Consider the following 27,089-nt stretch of genomic DNA (forward strand, 5'->3'; position numbering starts at 1 on the left):
TTTGTGCAAGGGGATAAGAATGGATTGATTTGCATTCTTCTACATGTTGACCTCCAGTTGAACCAGCACCATTTGTTGAAAATGCTGTCCTTTTTCCACTGGATGGTTTTAGCTCCTTTGTCAAAGATCAAGTGACCATAGGTGTGTGGGTTTATTTCTGGATATTCAATTCTATTCTATTGATCTTCCTGCCTGTCTCTGTACCAATACCATACAGTTTTTTATCACTACTGCTCTGTAGTACAGTTTGAGGTCAGGGATGGTGATTCCCCCAGAAGTTCTTTTATAGTTGAGAATAGTTCTTCCTATCCTGTTTTTTTTTTTTTTTTTTTTGTTATTCCAAATGAATTTGCAAATTGCTCTTTCTATCTCTATGAAGAATTGATTTGGAATTTGACGGGGATTGAATTGAACCTGTAGATTGCTTTTGTCAAGATGGCCATTTTTACTAAGTTAATCCTGCCAATCCAGGAGCATGGGAGATCTTTCCATCTTCTGAGATCTTCTTTAATTTCTTTCTTCAGAGACTTGAAGTTCTTGTCATACAGATCTTTCACTTGCTTGGTTAGATTCACTCCAAGATATTTTATATTATTTGTGATTATTGTGAAGGGTGTCATTTCCCTAATTTCTTTCTCAGCCTGTTTATCCTTTGAGTAGAGGAAGGCTACTGATTTGTTTGAGTTGATTTTATATCCATCCACTTTGCTAAAGTTGTTTATCAGGTTTAGGAGTTCTCTGGTAGAAGTTTTAGGGTCACTTAAGTATACTATCATATCATCTGCAAATAGTGAAATTTTGACTTCTTCTTTTCCTATTTGTATCCCTTTGACTTCCTTTTGTTGTCTAATTGCTCTGGCTAGGACTTCCAGTACTATATTGGATAGGTAGGGAGAGAGTGATCAGTCTTGTCTAGTCCCTGATCTTAGTGGGATTGCTTCAAGTTTCTCTCCATTTAGTTTGATGTTGGCTACTGGCTTGCTGTATATTGCTTTTACTATGTTTAGGTATATGCCTTGAATTCCTAATCCTTCCAAAACTTTTATCATGAAGAGATGTTGAATTTTGTCAAATGCTTTCTCGGCATCTAGTGAGATGATCATGTGTTTTCTTTCTTTGAGTTTATTTATGTAGTGGATTACATTGATGTATTTTCGAATATTGAGCCATCCCTGCATTCCTGGGATAAAGCCTACTTGATCATGATGGATGATTGTTTTGATGTGTTCTTTGATTCGGTTTGCGAGAATTTTATTGAGTATTTTTGCATCAATCTTCATAAGAGAGATTGGTCTGTAGTACTCTTTCTTTGTTGGGTCTTTGTGAGGTTTAGATGTAAGCATAATTGTAGCTTCATAGAATGAATTGGGTAGTGTTCCTTCTGTTTCTATTCTGTGGAACAGTTTGAAGAGAATTGTTATTATGTCTTCCTTGAAGGTCTGATAGAATTCTGTACTAAAACCTTCCGGTCCCAGACTTTTTTTGGTGGGGAGGCTTTTAATGACTGCTTCTATTTCTTTAGGGGTTATGGGACTGTTTAGTTGGTTTATCCGCTCCTTGTTTAACTTTGGTACCTGGTATCTGTCTAGAAAATTGTCCATTTCATCCAGATTTTCCAGTTTTGTTGAGTATAAGCCTTTGTGGGATATGATGATTTTTTTAATTTCCTCAGTTTCTGTTGTTATGTCTCCCTTTTCAGTTCTGATTTTATTAATTTGGATACTGTCTCTGTGACCTTTGATTAGTCTGGCTAAGAACTTATCTATCTTGTTGATCTTCTCAAAGAACCAGCTCTTGGTTTTGTTGATATTTTGTATAGTTCTTTCTCTTTCTACTTGGTTGATTTCAGCTCTGAGTTTGATTATTCCTTGCTGTCTACTCCTGTTGGGAATATTAGCTTCTTTTTGTTCCAAAGCTTTCAGGTTTGCTGTCAAGTTGTTAGTGTATGCTGTCTCTAGTTTTTTGTAAGCTATGAGTTTTCCTCTTTGTACTACTTTCATGGAGTCTCACAAATTTTGGAATGATGTGTCCTCCTTTTTATTAAATTCTAAAAATTCTTTAATTTCTTTCTTTACTTCTTCCTTGACCAACTCATCTTTGAATAGAGCATTGTTCAGTTTCCACGTGTATGTGGGCTTTACGTTGTTTTTGTTGTTATTAAAGACCACCCTTAGTCCATTGTGGTCTGATAGGGTACATGGGATTATTTTAATCTTTTTGTATCTGTTGAGGCCTGTTTTGTGACCAATTATATGGTCTATTTTGGAAAAGGTACCATGAGGTGCTGAGAAAAAGGTATATTCTTTTGTTTTAGGATTAAATATTCTATAGATATCAGTTAAATCCATTTGGTTCATAACTTCTGTTAATTTCATTGTGTCTCTGTTTAGTTTTTGTTTCCATGATCTGTCCATTGCTGAGAGTGGGGTGTTGAAATCCCCCACTATTATTGTGTGAGGTGCAATGTGTGCTTTGAGCTTTAGTAAAGTTTCTTTTATGTATGTGGGTGCCCTTACATTTGGAGTATAGATGTTCAGAATTGAGAGTTCTTCTTGGTACATTTTTCCTTTGATGAGTATGTAGTGTCCTTTCTTATCTTTTTTGATTACTTCTGGTTCAAAATCAATTTTATTTGATATTAGAATCGCTACTTCAGCTTGTTTCTTGAGACTGTTTGCTTGGAAGGTTGTTTTCCATCCTTTTACTCTGAGGTAGTGTCTGTCTTTGTCACAGAGGTGCGTTTCCTGTATGCAGCAAAATGCTGGGTCCTGTTTATGTATCCAGTCTAATAGTCTATGTCTTTTTATTGGAGAATTGAGTCCATTGATATTAAGAGATATTGAGGAAAAATGATTGTTGCTTCCTGTTATTTTTCTTATTAGAGGTGGAATTATGTTTATGTAACTATCTTCTTTTGGGGTTGTTGGAAGACTACTTTCTTGCTCTTTCTTGGTTGTAGTTTCCCTCCTTGTGTTGGATTTTTCCACCCATTATCCTTTGAAGTGCTGGATTTGTGGGAAGATATTGTGTAAATTTGGTTTTGTCATGGAATATCTTGGTTTCTCCATCAATATTGATTAAGAGTTTTGCTGGGTAAAGTAGTTTGGTCTGGCATTTGTGTTCTCTTAGGGTCTGTATGATATCAGTCCAGGATCTTCTGGCTTTTATAGTCTCTGGTGAGAAGTCTGGTGTAATTCTTATAGGTCTGCCTTTATATGTTACTTTGCCTTTTTCCCTTACGGCTTTTAGTATCTTGTCTTTGTTTTGTATATTTGATGTTTTGATTATGTGATGGGAGATATTTCTTTTTTGGTCTAGTCTATTTGGGGTTCTGTAAGCTTCTTGTATATTTAAGGACATCTCTTTCTTTAGGTTAGGGAAGTTTTCCTCTATAATTTTGTTGAAGATATTTACTGGCCCTTTAAGTTTGGAGTTTTCTCTCTCATCTATACCTATTATCCTTAGGTTTGGTCTTCTCATTGTTTTCTGGATTTCCTGGATGTTTTGGGTTAGTAGCTTTTTGCATTTCACATTTTCTTTCACTGTTGTGTCTATGTTTTCCATGGTATCTTATGCACATGAGATTCTCTCTTCTATCTCTTGTATTCTTTTGGTGATACTTACATCTTTGACTCCTGATCTTTTTCCTAGGTCTTTTATCTCCAGGGTAGTCTCCCTTTGAGATTCTTTATTGTTTCTACTTCCATTTTTAGAACCTGGATGGTTTTGTGTAATTTCTTCACCTCTTTGGTTATGTTTTCTTGCATTTCTTTAAGGGCTTCTACCTTTTTACCTGTGTTCTCAAATTCTTTGAGAGTGTTGTTTATGTCCTTTTTAAAGTCTTCTATCATCATCATGAGAAGTGATTTTAATTCTGAATTCTGCTTTTCCAGTGTGATGTGGTGTTCAGGACTTGCTATGGTGGGAGAACTTGGTTCTGGTGATGCCATGTAACTTTGGCAACTTTTGTTTACATTCTTATGCTTGCCTTTAGCCATTTGGTTAGCTGTAGTGCTACCTGCACTCACTGGTTCTGACTGGAGCCTGCCTTTCCAGTTATCTTGGTTTTGTCAGAACTCCCAGGGGTCTGGATATCTCTGTGATCTGATCCTGAGCTCCAGCTGTTCTGGGTACAGTGGCTCCTCTAGGATATCTCAGGATATGGTGTCTCCATGGTAGTAGTCCAGCTAGGTGTTTGCTGTTCTGAGTGTAGTCATTCCTCTTGGATGCCTCAGGATATGGTGTCTGCAGCTCTGAGGGCAGTGGCCGCTCTGGGATGCCTCCAAAAGTGGTTTCCACAGGAGAGCAGATCCTCTCTGGATCTGGGCGTCTGCTCCAGTCACTGGGATCTGGGCAAGGGGTAGAAGGGGAGTGATATTCCGCAGGGGCGGGATCTGGATGCCAGGTATGTTCTGGCTCTGGGGGCTCCCTACTGCCAGTTGTGCCTCTGGGGCCTAGGGCAGTGTACGGGTGCTCCTACCTGCAGCTCTGCGGTCCGTGGCCTCTCTATGATGCCTCTGCACGCAGCTTCCATAGGGGAGCAGATCAGCTGGGTGTCTGCTTCATTCACCAGTATCTGGGCGAGGGGCCCAAACCTAAGTCTTCTGCAAGAGTACCACACATTCCATCTTCTCAGGTCATGGAGAAAATGCTTGGTTTTGCCATTGTAGAGTGAAAGCAGTCCTAGACAATATGTAAATTATTGGGTCTAGTTGTATTACCACATACTTTATGCAAAACAGGGATTTATTTTATCTTTTATTTTATTTTTGATGTAGCCCACAGAACATGCTGGCATGGAACATCTGTTCTTTCTCCAGCCTCCTGCATTCTAGGATTAAGAGTATATATCACCAAATCTGTCATTTTTGGTGTGTGTGTGTGTGTGTCTGTCTGTCTGTCTGTCTGTGTGTTTATGTGTGTGTGTGTATGTGTGTGTGTGTGTATGTGTCTGTATGTGTGTTGCTAGATATTGAACTTGAACTTTATCCATGCTTTGCAAACACTTTACTACTGAGATATATCTTCAGCCATTACTTTTTTTTATTTTGAGACAGGGTCTAGCTTAGTTGGCTAGATTGGCCTTCAGCTCACTTTATAACCCAAGGAGGCCATCTTCCTGCCCTAGACTCTGAAGTAACTGAGATTATAAGCCTGCATCACCAGCCCTAGTTTTACTGTTAATTTTTAAGGCACAATTTATTGTTAAAATTGTCCTGCCTACAAAATGTACAGGGATAAAGATGGAGCAGAAACTGAGGGAACAGCCAACCAATGACTGTCTCATCTTGAGACCTCACCTATGGTTCATTAATTTTCCTTTATATTTCTTTTTGCCTCATTTTATTCTTTCTGATAATGATATTTACCATCTTGGTGGCATTTAGGTTAGTACTGATAAATGTGAATGGTCTAATCAGACCTCAAGGGTGCTTTCTGTGATGTGTATACACATGTGTGCATTTGTGCTGATGCAGTCGCAAATGTGCACATGTGTGGGTTTGGAGACCAGAGGACAACCTGGGATTTCATTCTTTAAGTGACATCCACTATTTAAGTTTTGAGACTGTATCCCTCACTGGCTTATAACTTGTGACAGTTATACAGTAGGCTAATTGTCTAGCAAGACTGAGGGATTTCTCTGCTTCTATCTCTACCACGCTGAGAATACAAGACTGTACTGCCATGCCCAGCTTTTTTTTATGGGGGTGGTTCTGGGAGTCATGTTTGTAAGACAAGAGATTTCCTGCGTGTGCTCTTTCCAGACCCTCAGTTGTGTTTTAAAAGTCAAGTTTCTGAGTCACACAATAAGTGTCTGATTCATTAGGGTTGAGGTAGATCCCGTTCCCTGGTGGTGACATGGATTCAACAGAAACTACACTTTTAATATCACTGGACCAAAGTAACTTTTTCCCAGCCTTTAATTTCATTTTTGTTTTATACTTGCCTTTTCTAAGAAGGATACTATTAAGATTCATGTATGTCTCTGGATGGCCTGCATATGGGATGGATTCCCAGAAAGGCCATTAGAGACCACCCCACCTGGAGATCCATCCCATCTGCAGACACCAAACCCAGACACTATTGCAAATGCTAGGAAGTGCTTGCTGACAGAAGCCTGATACAGCTGTCTCCTGAGAGGCTCTGCCAGAGCCTAACAAATACAGATGTGGATTCTCGCAGCTAACCATTAGACTGAGCACAGGGTCCCCAATGGAAGAGTTAGGGGAAGGACTGAAGGAGCTGAAGGGATTTGCCACCCCATAGGAAGAACAACAGTATCAACCAACCAGAACCCCCCAGAGCTCCCAGGGACTAAACCACCAACCAAAGAGTACACATGGAGGGACCCATGACTCCAGCTGCATATGTAGCAGACGATGGCCTTATCTAGTATCAATGGGAGGGGAGGACCTTGGTCCAATGAAGGCTTGATGACCCAGCATAGGGGAATGTTAGGGGGCTGAGATGGGAGTAGCTGGGTGGGTGTTGGAGCACCTTCATAGAAGCATGGAGGAGGGGAATGGAATGGGGTTTTAAAGAAGGGAAACCGAGAAGGAGGATAGCACTTGAAATGTAAATAAATAAAATAACCAATAAAAATTTAAAAGTAAAATTAAAAAAAACGATTCATGTGTTTGAGGGTACACAATGGGGGATAGGCTGCACATGTGTGTGCCTGAGTGTGGAGTCCAGAGGTCAAGCTCAGATATAATTACACAGAAATATGAGTATGGGTGTTTTGATTACATACGTATCTATGTAACACATGGTTGTCTGGTGCCCAATACTTCCAGAAGAAGGTGATGGGTCCTCTGGTTGTGAGCCGCCTGCTGGTGCTAGGAGTCAAGCCTGGAGCCTCAGGAAAAAAACAACCAGTGTTCTTAACTGCTGAGTCATCTCTCCAACCACAAGATACTATTTTTTATATAAAATAGTCTCACTGCATTTCTCACTACGTTTTTTTTTTTTACATGTGTTGGGAGTGGAATCTAGGGTCTTATGCATCCTGGGTGGGTACTGTGTCTCTGAGCTAAATTCCCAGCCCTTCCAAATGTTGATTATTTTGTCAGTATTGAAGATTGAATTCATAGCTTCATGAATATGGAGTCAGTGCTCTGCAAACTGAGCTATATTCCCTACTCCTGATTTTATTTGGTCAAAACAGTCATTTTTCAAAACAAATTTATATATTTAGGTAACTGATGTTTTCTTCATTTCTAAGTATATAATATACATATCAACTAATAAGTATAAACTACATAAACAAAAGCTCTTCAACAAATTTAATATCTTTGGTAGGCATGATGGTGCATGCCTTTAATGTGAGCCCTTTGAAGACAGAGGCAGATGGATCTCAGAATTCGAGTGTAGCCTGATCTATACTACAAGTTCCAGGCCAGTCAAAGCTACACACAGAGACCCTGTCTCAAATACCCCCCACCCCCAAATTTTACTAATTCTTAAGAATGTTAACAGGTCTTGAGACTTAAAGAGTCACTATTCCACTGTTTATTGTCTATATGTTGCATTGAATAGCCAGGGTTTTTTTTTCTTTCTTTCTTTCTTTTTTTTCTTTTTTTTTTTTTTTTTGGTAATGAAGCATATTTTAGTACCGTAAATATATACAGATAATTCATTATCTATTATTGGCCTGTAACTATATTTTAGGTTTGAGATTTATCTATATTCTACAAAATTTATGTCCATTAAGAAGAAAAACTTGGAAAGCTTTAAAGTGGCCAGGTGATGTCTTTTAAATTTATTTTAGCTTATAAATAAAGAAGATAATATCTGCCTCACTTAAGATTGTTCCATGTACATTGTAGATAATTCAAACCTGATTTGTGATTTGACTATATTCAAAAGAAAATTGATTAATAATATCATATCAACTATTAGGACTTCTGAGACTGCTAGTAATATATTTTGAGAATATTAAAGTAAAACTGTCCATAATGTCTTAATATATTATAAATTGTTTTAATATATATTATAAATTGTTTTAATGAATGGTATGGATAATTAAAACAGAATTTAAACTTATTAAAAATAAATTGTAAGTGTGACTTTTTTGCTAAAATAATGACATACAATACATACATATCAATGGAAATGTTACAACAAATATATATTATACATATATATGTATGTATAATACATAAAGTATGTAGTGCCGATTTCAGTTTTAAAATTGATATTGTGGATTTTGAAAACAAAATGTAGAGAGAATGGAAAGTGGAATCCCTTTTAATGATAGAAGATTAATGGGATTTAAAATTTAAATCTTAAATATGGTGAACAGCCTTTAAACTGTTTTTGTTCTCACTTGGACCTGGAGATTAAAATATTTCAAAATAAATTATATGGTGTATGTGAAAATAATAAGTGCTATACGGGAAAACAATGTGGGTGGGAAATAAGTAAGGGGTTGGTTTCGGTAGAGTAGTTAGAGATATCATTGAGAGAGTCCCCTTTGAGCAAAATCGGGAGAGGGGAGAAAGAACGTCACTTACATATCTAAAAGGAAGATGTTCCAGAAACAGAGTAGCAAGTAAGAAAATAGATCCATATACACTAGGTTTGGAGAAGGTGAAGAAGATGGAGCGTATCTAGACAAAAGGAACATGAGGCCAGTACATAAAAATGTATCAGAAACAATTCTCTATTCTGCTGTGAGTGGTGATAGTGGTGCATGCCTGTAATTTCATTGCATGTTTGGATGAGGGAGGAGTATCATGAGTATCAATTCAACCCAGACTGAGTGACTACATACTTGTGTGTGTGCATGTGCATGTGTCTGTGTGTCCATGCATGCACATACGTTTTATGTAAATGTAGTCTTGTCAGTTTACATGTGTCAGCTTACATGTGTGGAATGTATGCCTTCTGCATTGTTATCCACAGGAAGACTGCCTCTTTTGAGACAGTGCCTCTTGTTGGCCTTCAGCTCACTAATTATGCCAGTTTGGCTGGCCAATGGGCCTCAGGAGGCCTCTTTCCTTTGCTTTTCCTGTGCTGGCATTATAAATGTATGCCTGGCATTCTTACATTGGTTTTAGAGATTGAACTCAGTTCCCGGAGCTTGCAAGGCAAGCATTTTACCAGTAGGATCATCACATCCTCAGAGCCCCAACTTTTAATTTTTGTAAGTTAAATAAATGGTTGTTTTTGATGAAAGGAAACACAGATTGGAGAAAAATATTGAGAGTTGGATTTAGATCAAAGATTTTCATATTTTAACAAAATGTCTTGGTGTGGAAGAAGGAAATTTACAGGAAACAATATTTTACTTTATGTGTTTATCTAATTCCGCACAGGAAGTGCTATACATATTTTAGTTGTTGTTAGCATATAATATATGTATATACAGAGAACTATGTAGACAGACTTTAATTTATAAAGCCTAGCTGGCAAGAATGAGTTGCACTAGATATGGTCTAACATTAGAGTAGATCTTTGAAACTATGGTGGCATAACAAATATACTTTTTTATTCTTTTATATTTTAGACACAAAAATAATTTCTCTGTCTCATCTTGAGATGACCTGGAATAGCAGAAAGAATTTTCCTGCCTTGCTTGTAAGGATCCTGCATATGTCAAAACTTCGATATTATGGGAAGCCTAATAAAAGGATGACTGAGCCATATCAGGTACAAGTAATGCAAAATAATATATGTTTTTTAATTGTATAGATTATAACATGTACACCTAAGTCTCTATTGACAAAATTTTTGTTTTAAATAACATTCCACAGGCACACTTAAATAATTTTTGAATGCATATAGAGTTTTTTTTACTTCAAAGTAATTTTCTTTTTTTCTTTTCTTTTTTATTTTTACCCATCCATAAGCCCCCTAATCCCACAACCTCCCTCTCCTCCCTCCATTTAAAGTAATTTTCAATGTGATAGTTATCTTAAAAATTCTTTGAGCCGGGCAGTGGTGGTGGCGCACGCCTGTTATCCCAGCACTCAGGAGGCAGAGGCAGGAGGATTTCTGAGTTCGAGGCCAGCCTGGTCTACAGAGTGAGTACCAGGATAGCCAGGACTACACAGAGAAACCCTGTATCTAAAAAAAAAAAAACAAAAAAAAACAAACAAAAAAAAAACAAACAAAAAACAATAAAACAAAAAAAAAAAGAAAGAAAAAAATTCTTTGGAATTTAGCATATAGCTCAGTGTTAGAAAACTGGCCTAGCATGTTCAAGGCCATTGGTTTGTTTCACCACAAAATATATTCCAAAGTGGGGGGTGGGGGACTATATCTGTATACAAGACAAAGGTAAGCACGCTTTTTAGATTCCTAATCTAGCTGGTCTTTTTCACACTTCTTTTCTTTGTCTTTAATCTTTTCTTCTCCGTGCTTTTGTACCAGCATGTAGGCAGGCTCTAGTCTTTAGTTGAACTTTATCAAAGGAAAATACATCCCTGGATCATTTTTGCCTCTCTTCTTTCTTGCCTTTCATTTACTTCACAATACAATTAGTTGGCCTTTTCTTCAGCTCATAATTCACTAGTAACTTTCTATTTGTCACTTCATTCCCACACATTTCTGTTAACTTGGCTCTGTGTTATATAGTGCTATGAGATCTGATATGTATATATATATATATATATATATATATATATATGCTCTGCTTTTTTACTTAATATTACAGTATAATTTTCCATGCATCAAGAGTTAGCTTAGGTGTTTTATTAAGTTCAGATTGTGAAAGTTGTGTGTGCTTACGGAAGCAAATTAAGAGAAAATGTAGGGCATATTAAGAGAATAATATTATCCAAGATTTTAGCACTCAGATTATCTACTGTTAACATGGCTAATATTATCCCCTCTCTGGTTACTGTGTAAGTCATACATAAAATTTTATATTTAAATCCCATATATGCATATCTATCATGTATTACACAAATATGAATTTGTGTGCCTGTGTGTCTGTGTTATGTTGCATGCCACTAGGTATGTCATATAGCTTCTTATTCATATGAACTGGTTTCATATCTCAGCTGTATCATGCCTTTATGGCATTAAGTATTTGTCTTCTTAAAGCCTCAATTTTCTAATCAGCAAAATGGAAGTGCTGATTATAACTATGTTACAGAGCTGACATGAGGATGCAGTTTCTTAATATGGATAATTTAACTGTGTTTCAGGTACATACCAAGTCCTCCACTTTAGCTATTGTTAGGAATAGTGTCTGATTCAGCTATTCATCGTACTCAGTGCCTAACATAGTATCCGGAGGGTAATATGGACTTGATGATTGAATATGTAATATGTTTGATGATTGAAGCAATGAATTAACAAAATCTATTGTCATTGATAAAAAAGGATCTTAGACTATAGCATCATTTAAAAAGAAGTTAGAAGGGCTAGAGAAAACTTGGGATGCTGTGCTTTAGATATAACCAGTGTTGTCCATTTTTATATTTGAAAACAGAGAACATACTTTTTGTTTCAAAACACTTATTTAACCATCCTAATAAGAACATTGACATTAGTATTTCTTTCTGCCAAATAGTATAACAGAAATAATCTCTATACCATGTATAACAAATTCTGAGAGGCCAGTATAAGTAAAGTTAATGTCATCAAGCATTGATGGGATTATGTCTAATCAATGTCTATCTAAAATGCTGTAGGATCCGTGAACAATAGCAAGGTCCTTCAGCCTTGCAAATGATGAAGAGTGCTATGAAGACCTTCACACTATGATGCTTACCTAATTCTTCTGATGCCTGTATTGTGTGGTTGCTCTGTGTATGGTATTGAGTTAAGCATTATGGGAAAAGTAAACATAACTAAGATTTTCTCTGTGCCTTTGAAGAATCACACAGTAAGTTAGTTCTAACTCTCAGACTTCCAGTATCTTATAGCAGTCTCTCTTTTAGTTTAGCAATCTTAACAGAGTTAACAACTGAGTAATTACTAATAAAAATAAAATTTAAATGTCATTTTTCTGTCACTATGAAAGTTCACAGATAATAGCATATAGATAAAAATAGCAGATGTGTATATGCTTTTATCCTCTTTCTCTAGACCTACTTGGAGGTTGCTGACAGTTCAGGCATGGTGTCAGTGATTATGTGGAATGCTTTGTGTCCAGAGTGGTATAAGAGTTTGAGAGTGGGCTTGATTCTTCTGCTTCAAGATTATTCTGTGAAGAAGAGCTATTCATTAAGAATTCAGCCTGACCCTGTGGATCCACACATCAAACAGATTTCTACAATGGGTTAAGTATCCAGTTAATTGTTCTCTCATAGCTGTCTTGCTTTGCAAACTGCCATATCAGTCAAAAGTCTGGAAAAATTACTGAAGCTGTTAGAAACTGGAAAACTTAAATTCCTTTAGAAAAATTTTAAGCAGTTAGTTACTAAATTAATAAACAGGTTAACTTATTAGTGGATTCGTTAAGAAGGCTTATCTGAGACATTTATTGTTGACCAAAGAATGAGCTCCAGTTGGGATATACTTAAATTTGTTTTTGTTCAGATTTGGTGTGTAATGTTAAGTTAATCACTTGAGTATATTTTATGGTTACTATTAAGTACTATACTAAAATTATTTTTATTAAATTAAAAATATTTTATTGTGTATGTGTGTATGATGTGTATTGTGAGCCTGTGTCCTCTTTCCCCACCTCCTTTTCCCTCTCTCTCTCTCCTCCCCCACCCATCTCTCTCCCTCCCTCACCTCCCCCCCTTGTGTGTGTATGTGTGTGTGTGTGTTTGTACATGCTTATAGAAGTCAGAGGATAACTTTGAGAGCCTGTTCTTTCGATCTACCTTATGATCTGAGGATCAAACTCAAATGATCAGGTTTACATGGCAAATGCTTTTAACCCACTGAACCACCTTGCTGGTCCTTGTTAACTTTATCATTTAATGCATTCAGTTTTTTACAAAATTGACAACATTATAAATCAGGACAGTATGAATGATATTATGGAATAATAATATAAAGTAGAAGATGTTATAAAATATTATACAATGCACCAATATATAAACATAACCACACAGTCTTTATCTTTATAGCTACAGATTTGTATGTAAGAAGAATAAGCTTTTCAAGTGAATGACAAACATTGAGGCAGTATTTAACCTGGGGAGGCATGAAAAAGACAAATAGATCAGGATTAATTTTATAATCCTTAAAGTATATTTTTATAACTCTACTACTTGAAGCAAAACTGAAAGGAGAAAAGAGAATGTATTATTTCCACATATGAGGTTAAGTTGCATTTTGAAATAATTTAAAAACTCATACTTGAATGAATGTTAGAAAGAACTCTCCTATTACCTTAGCTCATTAGTTATTAATTTTTATTTTTGCTATTTAATTCTTTCTCAAGTGTGCATGCACACACACACACACACACACACACACACACACACTTACCTTTTACTTTTCCATTTGGGAGAAAGTAACAGTCATCATACATCACTGCATAGCTTTGTATCCTTAACCCTTCAGTAATAATATGTATTTCTTTTATTTATTTATTTTTTATTGGATATTATATTTACATTTCAGATTTTATCCCCTTACCCCATTCCCACCACCACCCAGGAACCCACTATCCCATCCACCCTCCTCCTGCTTCTATGAGAATGTGCCCCCACCTAACCCCACTCCCCTCTGCCCACCCTCAAATTTCCTCCCCCCCCCACTTGGTGTTCAGCCTTCATAGGACCAAGGATCTCATCTACCACCTATGCCTGACACTGTTACCCTCCCCTACAGATGTACAGATGGAGTCATGGGTCCCTCCCTATGCATTCTCAGGCTGGTGATTTAGACCCTGGGGGAGCTCTGGTTGGTTGGTATTGTTGATCTCCTCATGGGGCCACCAACCCTTTCAGCTCCTTCAGTCTTCTCTCTAACTTCTCCATTGGGAAACCCTTGATCAGATCAGTGGTTAGCTGTGAGCATATGCCTCTGAATGTGTGAGACTCTGGCAGACCTCTAAGGAGACAGCTATATCAGGCTCTTGTCAGCATGCACTTCCTGACATCCACATCAGTATCTACTTTGGTGACTGCACATGGGATGGATACCCAGGTGGAATGGTCACCAGATGGCCCCTCATTCAGTTTCTGTCCCACACTTTGTCTACATATTTGCTCTCTTGAGTATTTTGTTACTCCTTCTAAGTAAGACCAAGACATCCACACTTGGCCTTCCTTCTTCATGAGCTTCATATGGTCAGTTAGTTGAATCTTGGTTATTTCAAGCCTTGGGGCTAACATCCACTTATCATCATGAGAAGTGATTTTAATTCTGAATTCTGCTTTTCCGGTGTGATGTGGTGTTCATGACTTGCTATGGTGGGAGAACTGGGTTGTTGTGATGCCATGTAACTTTGGTTTCTGTTGTTTACATTCTTAAGCTTGCCTTTAGCCATTTGGTTAGCTCTAGTGCTACCTGCACTCACTGGTACTGACTGGAGCCTGCCTTTCCTGTTTTCTTGGTTGTGTCAGAACTCCCTGGGGTCCGGATATCTCTGTGATCCTGAGCTCCAGCTGTTCTGGGTACAGTGGCTCCTCTAGGAAATCTCAGGATATTGTGTCTCCACAGTAGTAGACCATCTAGGTGTTTGCTGCTGTGAGTGTAGTCGCTCCTTTAGGATGTCTCAGGATATGGTGTCTGCTGCTCTGAGTTCAATGGCTCCTCTAGGATGCCTCAGGATATGGTGTCCCCTGCTTTGAGGTCAGTGGCCTCTCTAAGATGTCTCAGGACGTGGTTTCTGCAGCTCTGAGGGCAGTGGCCTCTCTAGGATGCCTCCGGACATGGTTTCCACAGGGGAGCAGATCCCTATAGAATCATTTTAAAAGAGCAAGTAAATCTATAAGGATGAAACTTCCCTTGTAAAACTAAGGCTATATTTTCTACTGGTAATATATGGCTTTATATATGGCCATTCTCTTTTCTGCCAACTAATATTTATTACATAGCCATAATAAATTCTTTCGAGTCTAAACTGGACTTGATGGCTCACATCTTTAATCCCAGCACTTGGGAGGCAGAGACAGGAATATCTCTGTGAGTTCAAGGCCAGCCTGCTGTACACAGTGAGTTTCAGAGCAGTCACTAAGACACAGTTGAGATGCTGTCTCAAACAAAAATTAAGAAAAAAGAGGTCAGTGGATTGTTTTGCTTTGTAATTTATGGGAAATAATTTATTAAAGTAATATACTTTTTTTTTCCAGAAATCTGCCTGAATTTTCGAGATCCTCCAACTAACATAGTCATCATTGCAGAAAAGCACTTGAAATCAGAATGGAAATTGCCAAAACTAGTTAACCGATTTATCACAAGGTAAAATAATTCCTTGTAATATCTCTTTAAGTAGTAATCTTTAAATGTTAGTAAACCAAAAAATAATGGATTATAACTTATTCAAAATCTACCTCAGATTAAGCTATATCAGTTATTCAGACAGGTATTTTCATAGCTATTCCTGAAGAATGTCTTGTCACTGTTTAAAGATACAACATCTACTGAACTTTTTTTTTTTTTTTAGATCAGAACTAGACGAAATGCCAGAAAATAGCATCTGTGATGTAATTGGTCTGTTATCCTTTGTGGGGAGGGTGCAACGGTCAAAAAAGAGAGGTAAGTTCTTAAATTTGAAAGTGTAGGGGAATGCTAGGGTGGGAAGGCAGGAGTGGGTGGGTGGGTGGGTGGGGGAACACCCTCATAGAGGCAGGGGAAGAGGAATGGGATAGGGGGTTTGCAGAGAGGATACTGGGAAAGGGGATAACATTTGAAATGGAAATAAAGAAAATATCCAATAAAATTAAAAAGAAAACCTAAAAAACAAAAGTGTGTTTAAATGTGAATGGCATTGTGTTCAATACTCATACAGTGGCCTTCATGTATCTCCCTGCTCTATCCACATAGAAAACGGTGAAGACTTTTGGTCATACCGCTGGATTCACATCACTGACGGAACTTCAGAGCAACCGTTCATAGTCCAGCTGTTTTCCACTTCACAGCCAGAAGTCTTTGAAAATATTCACCCAAGTATTCCATACTTTGCTCTTTTTTTATTTTTCGAAGTAGCAGTGGGAACTTAAAGATCTTAGGATGGGGGCTGGAGTGATAGTTCAGTGGTGGAAATCACTTGCTGCTCTTGTAGAGGACCCAGGTCTGGTCCTCAGCACCCCCATGATGTCTCCCAATCATCTATAGCTCCAGTTCCAGGCTATTGGATGCTGTCTTCTGACTCCTGTGGGCATTAGGCATGCACATGGTACACATAAATATATTCAGGCAGACACTCATATACATAAAAGAAAATATATGTGGGTTTTTAAAGGGAGAGTGATCTGACTTAAAGAAGTGGCATGACAATGAGTTAGGAGCACCAATGATTTAAAAACATTTCAAACCTTTCCCATGTTGGTATATTTAAGTCTATTTTAATCACCTTCAGGAGTTATCTTAATATTTAAATCACAGAGCATTAGTCCTTATTTCTGTAGCACCTTCTACTGGTCCTCTTATGTTTCCCAAATAGTGATCTTCCTATCTTTCTTGTCTTTTTTAACATCTAGGTTCTATCAGTGACAGAAAAGCCAATTAATGCCTTTATGAGTCTGGTTTATTTCACTTAAAATGGCGATCTCTAATTACATCTATCCATTTTCCTGAAAATAACATTATTTCATTCTTTATGACTGATTAAATTATATGTACACACACACACACACACACAGAGAGAGAGAGAGAGAGAGAGAGAGAGAGAGAGAGAGAGAGAGAGAGAGAGAGAAACAGACAGACAGACAGACAGACAGACAGACAGAGAGAGATTCTTCCATTTAACTCATTGAAGGTACCTAGGCGACTTTTATATGCCTTGGCTACTATGAGTGATGCTACAGTAAGCATAAATATTCAAGCCTCAAAAAAGCATCTCTTGTATGTTGCCTTTGATTCTTTCAGATAGATATCCAGGAGTGGTATGGCTGAACCACAGGCAGCTCTGTTTTGGGAATTTGAGGACCTTTATATTGATTTTTATAGTTTCTGGACTAATTACATTCTGACCAGCAGTGTTGACAGGTTGCATTTGCTCTACACCCTTTCCAGAGTTTGATGTGTTTTGATTTCTTGATTGTGGCCACTCTGACTGGGCTGAGATGGCCTGAATCTCAGTGTAGTTTTTAATGGTATTTTCCTGCTGGCTAAGAATGTTGAATACTCTGACTGGGCTGAGATGTAGTTTTTTAATGGCGTTTTTCCTGCTGGCTAAAAATGTTGAGTGCTTTCTTATACATTTATAAACAGATTGTGGTTTTTTTTCTTTTAAAAAAGAGTCTTATATATTCTAGTTTATGTGGTTCAGCTCAAACCAAGGGCTTCCTGCATACTGGACAAGCACTCTACAACTATGTTGCATCCTGAGTCCCCAACTGTGTGTTAAATTCATTTCCCCATTTATTGATCAGAAAACTTGTTCCTTTGACATGTAATTTTTTTGGTTCTTCATATATTCTGAATACTATTTCTGAAAAATAGCTGGCAACGATTTTCTTTGATTTTTAAACTGTCTCTTCATTCTGATGCTTTCGCAGCTCTGCAGAAGCTTTTAAGTTGGATTCAATCCTCTTTGCCAATTCTGGCTATTATTTTCGAAGCTGTTGGATTCCCATTCAGAAAGTAATTGCATGTACCTGCATCTTAAAAGTGTTTTCCTTTAGTACTTTCTGAGATTAAGGACTTACATTGAGGGCTTTGATCCATTCTGAATTGATTTTTAAAGGGTGTTGAGTGATTCAGACAGGCCCTATTGTCTGTTGTTTCTTTCCCTCAAATGAGGGACAGCTTGACATCTTGACTGCTGTCACATTTTATCACCCCTGTTTGCATGGTGGTCTAAATCATTCAGGTTCACCAGATCACCTCATACAATGGAGCTCAGTAAACCACTATAGTGTTTTGCTTTTTAAAGTTCCCTGATGGAGTAACTTTCTTCTTAACTCTTCTGTGAGCAGAGTCCTATCCAGCCTAGTAAAACACTGTCCCTCATATACCCACTCTCTCCTATTTTATCTCTCTTGTGTGTCATACATATTCATAGGCACCTTAGCCAGTTATAACCATGTGTCCCTAATGACTCTTATGAACTGGTCTAGCAGGGAAGGATAATGATTTCTCTCATATTGTGAGGTCTTTGTCTCAAGGGAGGAGGAATGATGATATTACTTGGTTTCTATACTTCCACAGTAGTCTAACTGATCCTACTTTTCCCTTGTCTTACAGCTTCATAACCAAGCTTTAAGAAACTCCCATTTCTTATATAAAAATCTTTCCCATTCAAACAAAAGCAGACTAGTTGTCATAGTTTTGGCTGTGTGTATGTTCTGTGCGAAGATATTAGTTCTACTGATTTGTAAAAATGGAAGGGTTTTTTTTTAGTCTTTTAGTATAGAAGTATTTCTTCCTTCAGTGTTTAATAGTTTTTATTGTAAAAATCTTTCACCTCTTTAGTTGACTGTATTCCTAGGTGGTTTTGAGGTTACTGTGAATGAAATTGTTTTCTTGATGTAATTATTGCCATATGCAAAAGAGATAATGTGTGGAGAGAGTGCCCAGAATATATTATATTCATGTATGAAACCAGAAAAGAATAAGATCAATTAATTTTAAAAATGTAAAAAAGTTAAAACCATTCTCACAATTTGAATGGATTTTCTTTTATTTTCATTATTATAGAAAAACCAGTAATTGAATAGATAGAAAATGAATTTATAGTTATGCTGTGGAGAAATTTTATTTATTATTATATATTATTTATTATTATTCAAAACCTACTTTTGAATAATTGCCTGAATTTACACTTGTTTGTGTCCTAGTTTATGAAATTAAAATTATTTGAGCATAGAGTAAGATGAAGTGCACACTAAGATTTGGTTAATGGAATTTTATTTCCAGTTTCCCTCCATTTGGCTTTTCTTTATTGATTCCATTTCCACTCTAGTGTCTTAAACAGTTTTCTTTATTTTATTCCACTCCTTGTTTGTATGTCCTAGACTTCATTAATGGATTCATTCAGATCCTATTTAAGGTCCTTGAACATATTCATAATAGCTATTTTGAAGTCTTTGTCTTGTGCTTCAGGTATATCGCATTTCTCAGGGTCCTACTGTAGTAGGGTTGTTGAGTTCTAGTAGAGACATATTTGTACTGGCTGTTACCGATTGTGTTTTTATGCTGGTGTCTAGGGATCTAGGTTTGGGATGATTGTAATTCTAGATGTTATTAACAGGTCTTGTATTTGCTAGTAAATGTTTTGTTCCTTGGTTTCTCTTGCCCTCTCTGGTTCTTGGGAGACTGGGGTGGCTGTGGGTTGCCAGATAGGGGATGCTTTTGAGATCCTGCCAGGTGTGGCCTCTGGGTTTCTAGGTAGAATGTGTTTCTAGGTATTGAGAGCTGGCACTTAGAGATGGAAATGGGCTAGGTGGGGGCTGAAGTGGTCTACAGGATGGAGGAAAGATGGGTGTGCCACCAAAATCTGCTATAGACTTCTGGGAAGGGGGGCACAGTAGGTGGTAGGCTACAAAGCTGGGGGTAAAGCTAGGGGACTGGAATTGGAAGGGAGGCAGGAGAAGGAAGATTACCTACATAATTTCTTGCCTAGTGTAGCCTGCAGGTTCCAGGGAACAGATAAACATCATAGGTTGTTTTTTGTTTTTTTTTTTTTTTTTTTAAAGATAGGTTTTTAAAGTAGTTGAAATCTGAAGACAGTATAATCTCATTATAGTCACATTTGTAATCTATCAAGTAAGTTAGCAAGACAAAAAAATCAGCTAAACAGGTTATATAAATCCTGTCAGTGAGTCTTGACATTTAACTAAGGTAACTATTTGATATAAAAATCACCTGTATAAACAAATACAAATTAATACTCCATATCCGTCTCTGGTAGAAGGATTCCAAGTAATCAGGGTTCAGTGCTATATTGAGTAAGTCAATGGAACTATTATGAAAAAAAACATAAGGTTTTTTTTCAGTAGAAAATAACTATTCACACTCATGTACCCAACTAGAATGACTCTTATACAATAAGCAGCTTGCTTTACTTAAGTGCAGCCCTTGTACTTTCCAAAGGAAAGACCTCTGGTTAAAGCATGGGGTCTGGGGGAGAAAAGGAACATACTAGGTAGTGTCAAATCACTCTTTTGTCAAAGGACAGGCTGCAAGAGAATCCCTGGTAACATGTTAGAAATGTAACATTTCAGGTGGACTTCACACATACTAAATCTAAATTGGCATCTTAAGAAAAGTTTGTTCTGATTTCTGCATTTGTTAAAGCTTAGGGAGAATTTCTAGTAGATCCTCCTCTTTAAAATGCAAATGCAATTTCACTTGTGTTTTTCATTTTCTATAGAGGCATATTTTGCGTGTACCCAGTTGAAAGTTGTTAAAAATAACAGTCAAGTACCTAACCTGCTTTATCTCACCACTACAAATGAAAGCAGAGTGCTTATTACTGGTGAGTAACTTCTTTATATCTTCTTTATAGGGAATGTAATATATAGTCTTTTCACTAGAATCATTTACTCTATATTAATTTCTACCTTATAACATTCAATTTATGATAGCTTTATTTTGACATCATTATAACCATAGAATATTTTAATAAACAATATTTGGCCTGCAAAATAGATTACTTCTATATTACTGCTGGTAGAAAATATTTTTATGGCTCCTTGGAAAATTACATTTATGTCATTTGGTTTACTTTGATTATTACTTGACATAGAAGATAGAAAAAATTGCTTGCTAGATTGAAGACTGCTAGGTTTGGTATCACAGTGTAGAGTTAACATGATGTTCATACTTGATCTTAGTCAAAAGGCCTAGAAGTGTTCAGTTAACATTATTTTTACAGTGTGCCAAATAACAATGTGGGTCAAATTTTGTCCCCCCCAAATCTCACATTTAATTTATATGACTAAGTGTCATTATTTGTCTACAAATAATTCATCCCTCTATATATGTGGGCTGTATATCCTTAAATTTGCCAAGATCATATCACAAATGTTTGGATATATATATATATATATATATATATATATATATATATGTGTGTGTGTGTGTGTGTGTATGTGTGTGTGTGTGTGTGTGTGTGTGCCTGCGTGTGCTGAACATGTGCAAACTTCATTCTTGTTATTATTCCTTGAGCAATATAACAATAATTGGTGTGTTTTTGCAACATTCTGAGTATTAGAAGTAATGCACAGATCGTGAAAATTATCCAAGAGGATGTGCATTTATTCTATCCACATAGTATGCCTTATTATACCAGGGAGTTGAGCATCTATAGATTTTTATGTACACAAGGTTCATAAGTACTGGGGAAGAGCAGTGCATTACTTTCCCTTTAAAATCGATAAGATACAAATTCCTAAATGAGAGTATGAAAAATAGTGTAGAATGAGGTATTTACCAGAATTCTACCATGCTGGTAATTAAGAAATTTGCCATGAGTTTTATGAAATGTATAAATATGTCTTTATCAATATTTTGCAAATATTGACAATATCTGATATTAATATGTCATTTTTAAGTCTGCCTTAAGAACACGAATTTAAATTTCAAACTACATCCACAATTATTTTTGTTGTTACACCATACTCTCAAGTTAATAAGTTACAAAAAATATCAGCTTTTTAGAAGATGCTAACCATTTAGAATAGAGTTTTGGGGGCTTTCCTCCTGTGGTTCTTATTATCATATAGACAGTTTCTGTTTTAAATCCCACTGAACTGTGATATGTCTTATTTTCTTAGGATATGTTTACTGTCTTTGGATAATTGTATGCTCCATAGTCGATAAGTAAAATTTGCTACATAATATGTAAAATTACTTTCTTTTTTATTAAATGAGACAGTGTTTTAATGTTTCAAAGTCCACACAAATGTATTTCAGTGACCTTTATTTCTCTTTTTTATTGTTTGTTTGGCTTATTTGCATTTCTCCCTTCTGGCAAGGAGGCCATAGAGGCCAGCCATATACATACGATACCAAGGCAAAAAAAATTATTCAGTGGATTAAAACGAAGACTAATTTGGAAGCAAAGAACACTGTTATTGGTGGATATTACCCCTATCCACCAGTGCCCGAGACATTTTCCAAGTATAGTCGCTTTATTAAAGGTATTGGTATAATTTCCAATTCTGCTGTTTTATGCTACAAGTTTAGTATTTGCTGTTTTATATATATATTTTCCTTCTCCCACAGAAGTAATGTGAAGCAAACTTTAGAGGCAATAGTTTTGTTCAAATGTAGATACTATATATATATATATATATATATATATATATATATATATATATAGAGAGAGAGAGAGAGAGTATATATATAGTTTATATAACATATATATATATATGTTATATTTCCTAAAAGTTATTTTTTTTAATTTTATTAGACTGGGGAAAAAAGGAAAGAGAAAGTAGAAGAAGGGAGAATAACTTGTGGATAATATTTTGATTAAATGTCTTAAGATCAGCTCTGACATTCGAAATCTCAATTTGAATGACATTGAGTAGAGAGGTCACTGATACATAAATGAGGTGCTACATGATCTCATATCCAGACGGTGATAGCTGTGTGAGGTTTCTCTTGCATATAACGTGATTCCATGTTGATTTTGAATGAAAAGGGATACTAGATGCTGAATTTGGAATTGAATTAGTAGTGAGAAGATAAGCATTAATTTCCTTTTAAGTAGAATTAATATAGGGAAGTCAAAAGTTTAAAATAAGTATGTCCTTGTTTAAAGCTTGAGATGATTGAATGTTTGGGAGAAAATAAACATTGAAATGCTGAGCTATCACCATCTAAATATTGCTATGTTCTTTGGTGCTGTGTATGATTGCAACATATACAATATGTTGTATATTATTTAAATAATGAAAATATGTTCTACTAGGCAATGACTAATAATTTGTAGTTTGAAATATGATCTATAAATTATAATTAATATGTACAGTTACTGTTACAGAGACTTCAGGCAAGAAGCCTATATCACAGTTTGACTGATACATGTATTTTACCTATATTTTGATGACAAATACTGAAGAGGCTATCAAATATAAGCACAAAATCTCACAAAATTAAGTTAATATAGCAGGTTCACATAAAACTATGTTGGAAATCTAATTTTTGCTTTTAATCATGTCTCTTTGAAAGTTATAATGTCTTGGGACTTGTTCTTTTGCAGCTGAGTGGCTCTTGACAACAATAAGTGAAGTGAGGAAGGTGATTGAAGACTTGCAGTATAGGGAACAAAGGCGCATTGCAATTCAGGGGATAATTACTGCTATAAAGTACATCCCCAATAAACACTCAGCTCAAAGTGCCCCAGCACCAGAAGCATGTCAGGTATGGTTCCAGGGGACTCCTAGTACATCTTCAACAGCACTATGATCATAATGACCATTGATACCTTATGTATTGACTCTCAAACTTAATCTGTGAGAAAACGATTATTTTAGTTTTTGTTCCTGCTTCATTCCTTTTTCTGTCATTTTGGGGTGAAGCGCAGGCCTCTGCATTTCTTAAGGCATCAGACCCTCTCTTTGTTTTCTAAATAATTCAAGTCTATTATATATGTCTTTAATGCCTTGGTAGAGTATATGCCTAATTGCCGTGCTAACTTCTTTTAGGCTAAAGTGACAGGAAAACGTCACGAGGGATGTTTCACTTCTCTATCTGTAATGGTAGCTTTACCCACATTCTGTAAAACATAACAAGAGTTCTCATAGGAAAAAATGGTATACTAAGATAGTAATACTGGAATGTCTGTCCATATCCTCAAGAGTTCATTTTTTCCTGTTAGTTCACATTTGCCAAAGCTGTGTCTATGAGTATTACTATATATGTAGAAATAATCATTTAATCTATCTGGTCAATTAATTATAGTAGCAGAAGAGGACTTTTATCTTCTTCAACCTAAATAAAAGATAGATATAAATTTAATCATCTTTAAAAAAGCAGTATGTTTGCAGTATTCTTCCCAACTCTTCAAAGTATGAAACTTAAATGTATACTTTTTCAGAAGAGAAATCATTTTGTGAATTTGTTTTAAAATATTTTGTCTAATTATTGGTTTTAGACTGCTAGCCAACCCTCAACATCTCAAGCAGCTGAAAAAGAAGGTCATTGTCAAGAAAGAGGTAGTAAAAGACCTCAGGATGACACACCAATGGGTTCTCAGAATTTTCCATCTATGTCTATGGTTTTGAGTCTCTGCGCAAAAAGAAAAATTCTTCAAGGCCCAAGTGCTAACCCGTAAGTCACTTGCATTACTTCACTTACACATACAGTTCTCCACTGTGTCTCACTGTCCAGTTGTTCACGTTTTAAAAATTAGATTTACTTTCTTTTATATGTTTTACCTGCATGTACATATTTGTACCTGGTACTCATGTAGGCCAGAACCCCTGGAACTGAAATTACAGATGATTGTCAGGCACCATATGGGAGCTGAGAATCAGCCCAGGTCCTCTACAAAATCAAGTGCCCTAAACCACTGAGCCACCTCTCCAGCCCCACAAATTTCCCATCTTAATAAAGGATACTACTCATACTGGATTGGAGAAACCACTCTTGTCCAGTACAAATTCATCTGTTCTTTAGGTAAAATCTTATTATGTAGGCCAGGCTGGCCTATGACCTCTCGCTTTGTTTAGCCTCCTATATGCTGGAATTCCTGCCATGAATTACTCTGCCAAGCTATGAACTCACCTTAACTAATCCCATTTGAAATTAATTACTCTATTTCCAAATTAGGTCTTCTGATGTCCTCAGAGTTAGAACTCTCATAGTAGGGATAGGGAAAGTTAACCATTTATAACTCACATTTGCTTGCTGTCAATCTCCCTGTGAATCCACATCCTTCACACATAAAAACATTCTCTCTATCACAATAATCCTTAAAAGTCTTAACCTTCACCTTCCTCAACTCTAGTCCACAGTCTTAATGTGAAGAAAACCTAGGTGAGCCAACCTGGTGACAAGTATTTAACTATTAGCTGGTCAAAACAGACATATTAGATATCTGGATTTTAGTGGAACAAGACTAGCATAAACATGGCCATTATTTTTTTTTAAAAAAGCAAAATTAGAATGAAAAGGGGAGTTATGAGATAAAGGCCACTGCAAAACTTAGTATGGAAAATTCCACTTAATCTTTAAGGTATTCAGAATTGTTTTGTCTGACTCAGTGCTGTGTTTTCTAGGTCTCTTAATGTAGCTTCACTCACTTATCCCTGAGTCGTTGCTCTATACTCTGGAAACAAAGAAGTGACCTCCCCTTTCTTCTTGTAGTGGTTTGAAGGAAAATAACCCCCATAGGCTTATAGGGAGTGGCAATATCAGGAGATGTAGCTTTCTTGGAGTGGGTGTGGCCTTTTTGGAGGAAGTTTGTCATTGAGGATGGGCTTAGAGGTTTCAAATCCTCAAGCTTGGCCTAGTGTGGCTCTCTCTTGTTGCTTGCTGGTCTGGATGTAGGACTATGATATTTCTTTCCTCAGGAATTCACTTATTTATTGTATTTTTTAATGATAATTAAAATATGAAGTAATAGAGTTCACTATGGTATTTATATATACTTTGTTCTATTTAAAATCAGTTCTTTAATCTGTTACTATCTTGATCTTATTGACACCCCTTCCCCAACTCTTTCCAGATCCACTTCTCCTTCCCTACCTACCCAATTTTGTGTCCTATTAAATTCAAGACATATTTCTGCTGCCCAAATATTCTTGGATGTGTGGTCTACTATAGGAGACTGATCAAAATATCATGGACTACACTTATTAAAGAATTTCTCTTCTTCTAGCATCTAGCAATTGCCAATAGCTCTACAGCTAGGAGTGGGACTATGTGCCCAACTGCCCTCTCAATACTGGGATTTGGTCTCATTTAAGGATTGCACATAGTTCTTACATGCTGTTGCAACCAGTATGAGTTCATATGTTCAGGTGCCTTGCTATGACCACAAAACATTACTTCTTTGTAGCTATCTATTTTCTGAGTCTTATAGCTCTTTCTATCCCTCTTCTGCAAAGATCCCCAAGCCTTGGGAGATATTGTGTTTTATATGTTCTATTTAGGGCTGAGCATTCTATATTCTCTTACTCTCTGAAATCTGATCAGCTTTGCAACTCTGTGTTAGTCACTATCTACTGCAAATAGAATCTTCTTAGATGAGAGCGGAGAGATACATTGATCTATGGGTATATCAGCATATCTTTGGGAGTCAATTTAATTTAATGCCATGTACACTTAACAGTATAATAGTCAGTTTTCCTAAGGCCTGTGCCTGTCTAGCTATAATTTTTTAACCTGATAATGGGTATCATTTTGTGAGGCCGGGCTTAAAGCTATCAAAAAGTGGTTGGAAGCTGGGAGTAGAGGTGTGCATATTTAATCAGGAGATAGAGGCAAATGGATTTCTGTGAATTGAATGCTATCCTGACCTACATCATAAGTTCTGGCCCAGCCAAGGCTAGAAAGAGTGGTCCTGTCTCAAAACACCAACACCAAAAAGAAACTGGCTTGTTATTCCCATTATTTTCATGCTGCTATTGTACCAATGGGCATGTCTCACCTGGCTTCCTCTCCCTTTTTCCATCCTGTGACCCTTTCTTTCTGGTTCCTCTGCTTTTATGTCACATGTGTTCTTTCACCTTTTCTCTTCGTTGCTTCTCCCTTGAAATCTTCCCCCATTCTCACTGACCCTTTTATAGTTTCATAATCTTGCCTGTCTTTCTCTCTAAAATCTGGTAACTACATGTAAAAGAAAAAAAGACTTATTTGTCTTTCTGAGTCTGGCTTATTTCATGTCATATAATACTTTGTATTCGAATCCATTTTCTTACAAATTTTATTATTTTACTTTTTTTTTTTTACAGCTGAAGAAAGTTCACTATCCATTCATTAGTTAATGGAAATGATCTCATTTCCTAGTTGCTATACAAAGTGGAACAGTTGACATAAATATGCAAATATCTTGATAAAAGAATATAGAGTGTCCTTTGGGTATATGCCTAGAATGGTATAGCTCAGTT

The 27,089-nt window shown here is 36.5% G+C and overlaps 1 protein-coding gene across 1 annotated transcript in view; it reads left to right on the plus strand.

Annotated features, from left to right (window-relative positions):
* Radx (RPA1 related single stranded DNA binding protein, X-linked) overlaps positions 1–27,089 on the plus strand; it is a 74,828-nt gene that overhangs the window by 7,526 nt on the left and 40,213 nt on the right. Inside the window, exons 2-10 of the mRNA XM_034486211.2 lie at positions 9,512–9,654; positions 12,043–12,235; positions 15,213–15,321; positions 15,527–15,618; positions 15,907–16,029; positions 20,399–20,503; positions 22,008–22,169; positions 23,237–23,397; positions 24,131–24,306. Coding sequence (XP_034342102.1) covers positions 9,512–9,654; positions 12,043–12,235; positions 15,213–15,321; positions 15,527–15,618; positions 15,907–16,029; positions 20,399–20,503; positions 22,008–22,169; positions 23,237–23,397; positions 24,131–24,306 — 1,264 coding nt within the window. The remainder of the gene's footprint in view (positions 1–9,511; positions 9,655–12,042; positions 12,236–15,212; positions 15,322–15,526; positions 15,619–15,906; positions 16,030–20,398; positions 20,504–22,007; positions 22,170–23,236; positions 23,398–24,130; positions 24,307–27,089) is intronic.

Source organism: Arvicanthis niloticus, chromosome X (assembly GCF_011762505.2).
Source record: "Arvicanthis niloticus isolate mArvNil1 chromosome X, mArvNil1.pat.X, whole genome shotgun sequence".
Classification (NCBI taxonomy): Eukaryota; Metazoa; Chordata; class Mammalia; order Rodentia; family Muridae; genus Arvicanthis; species Arvicanthis niloticus.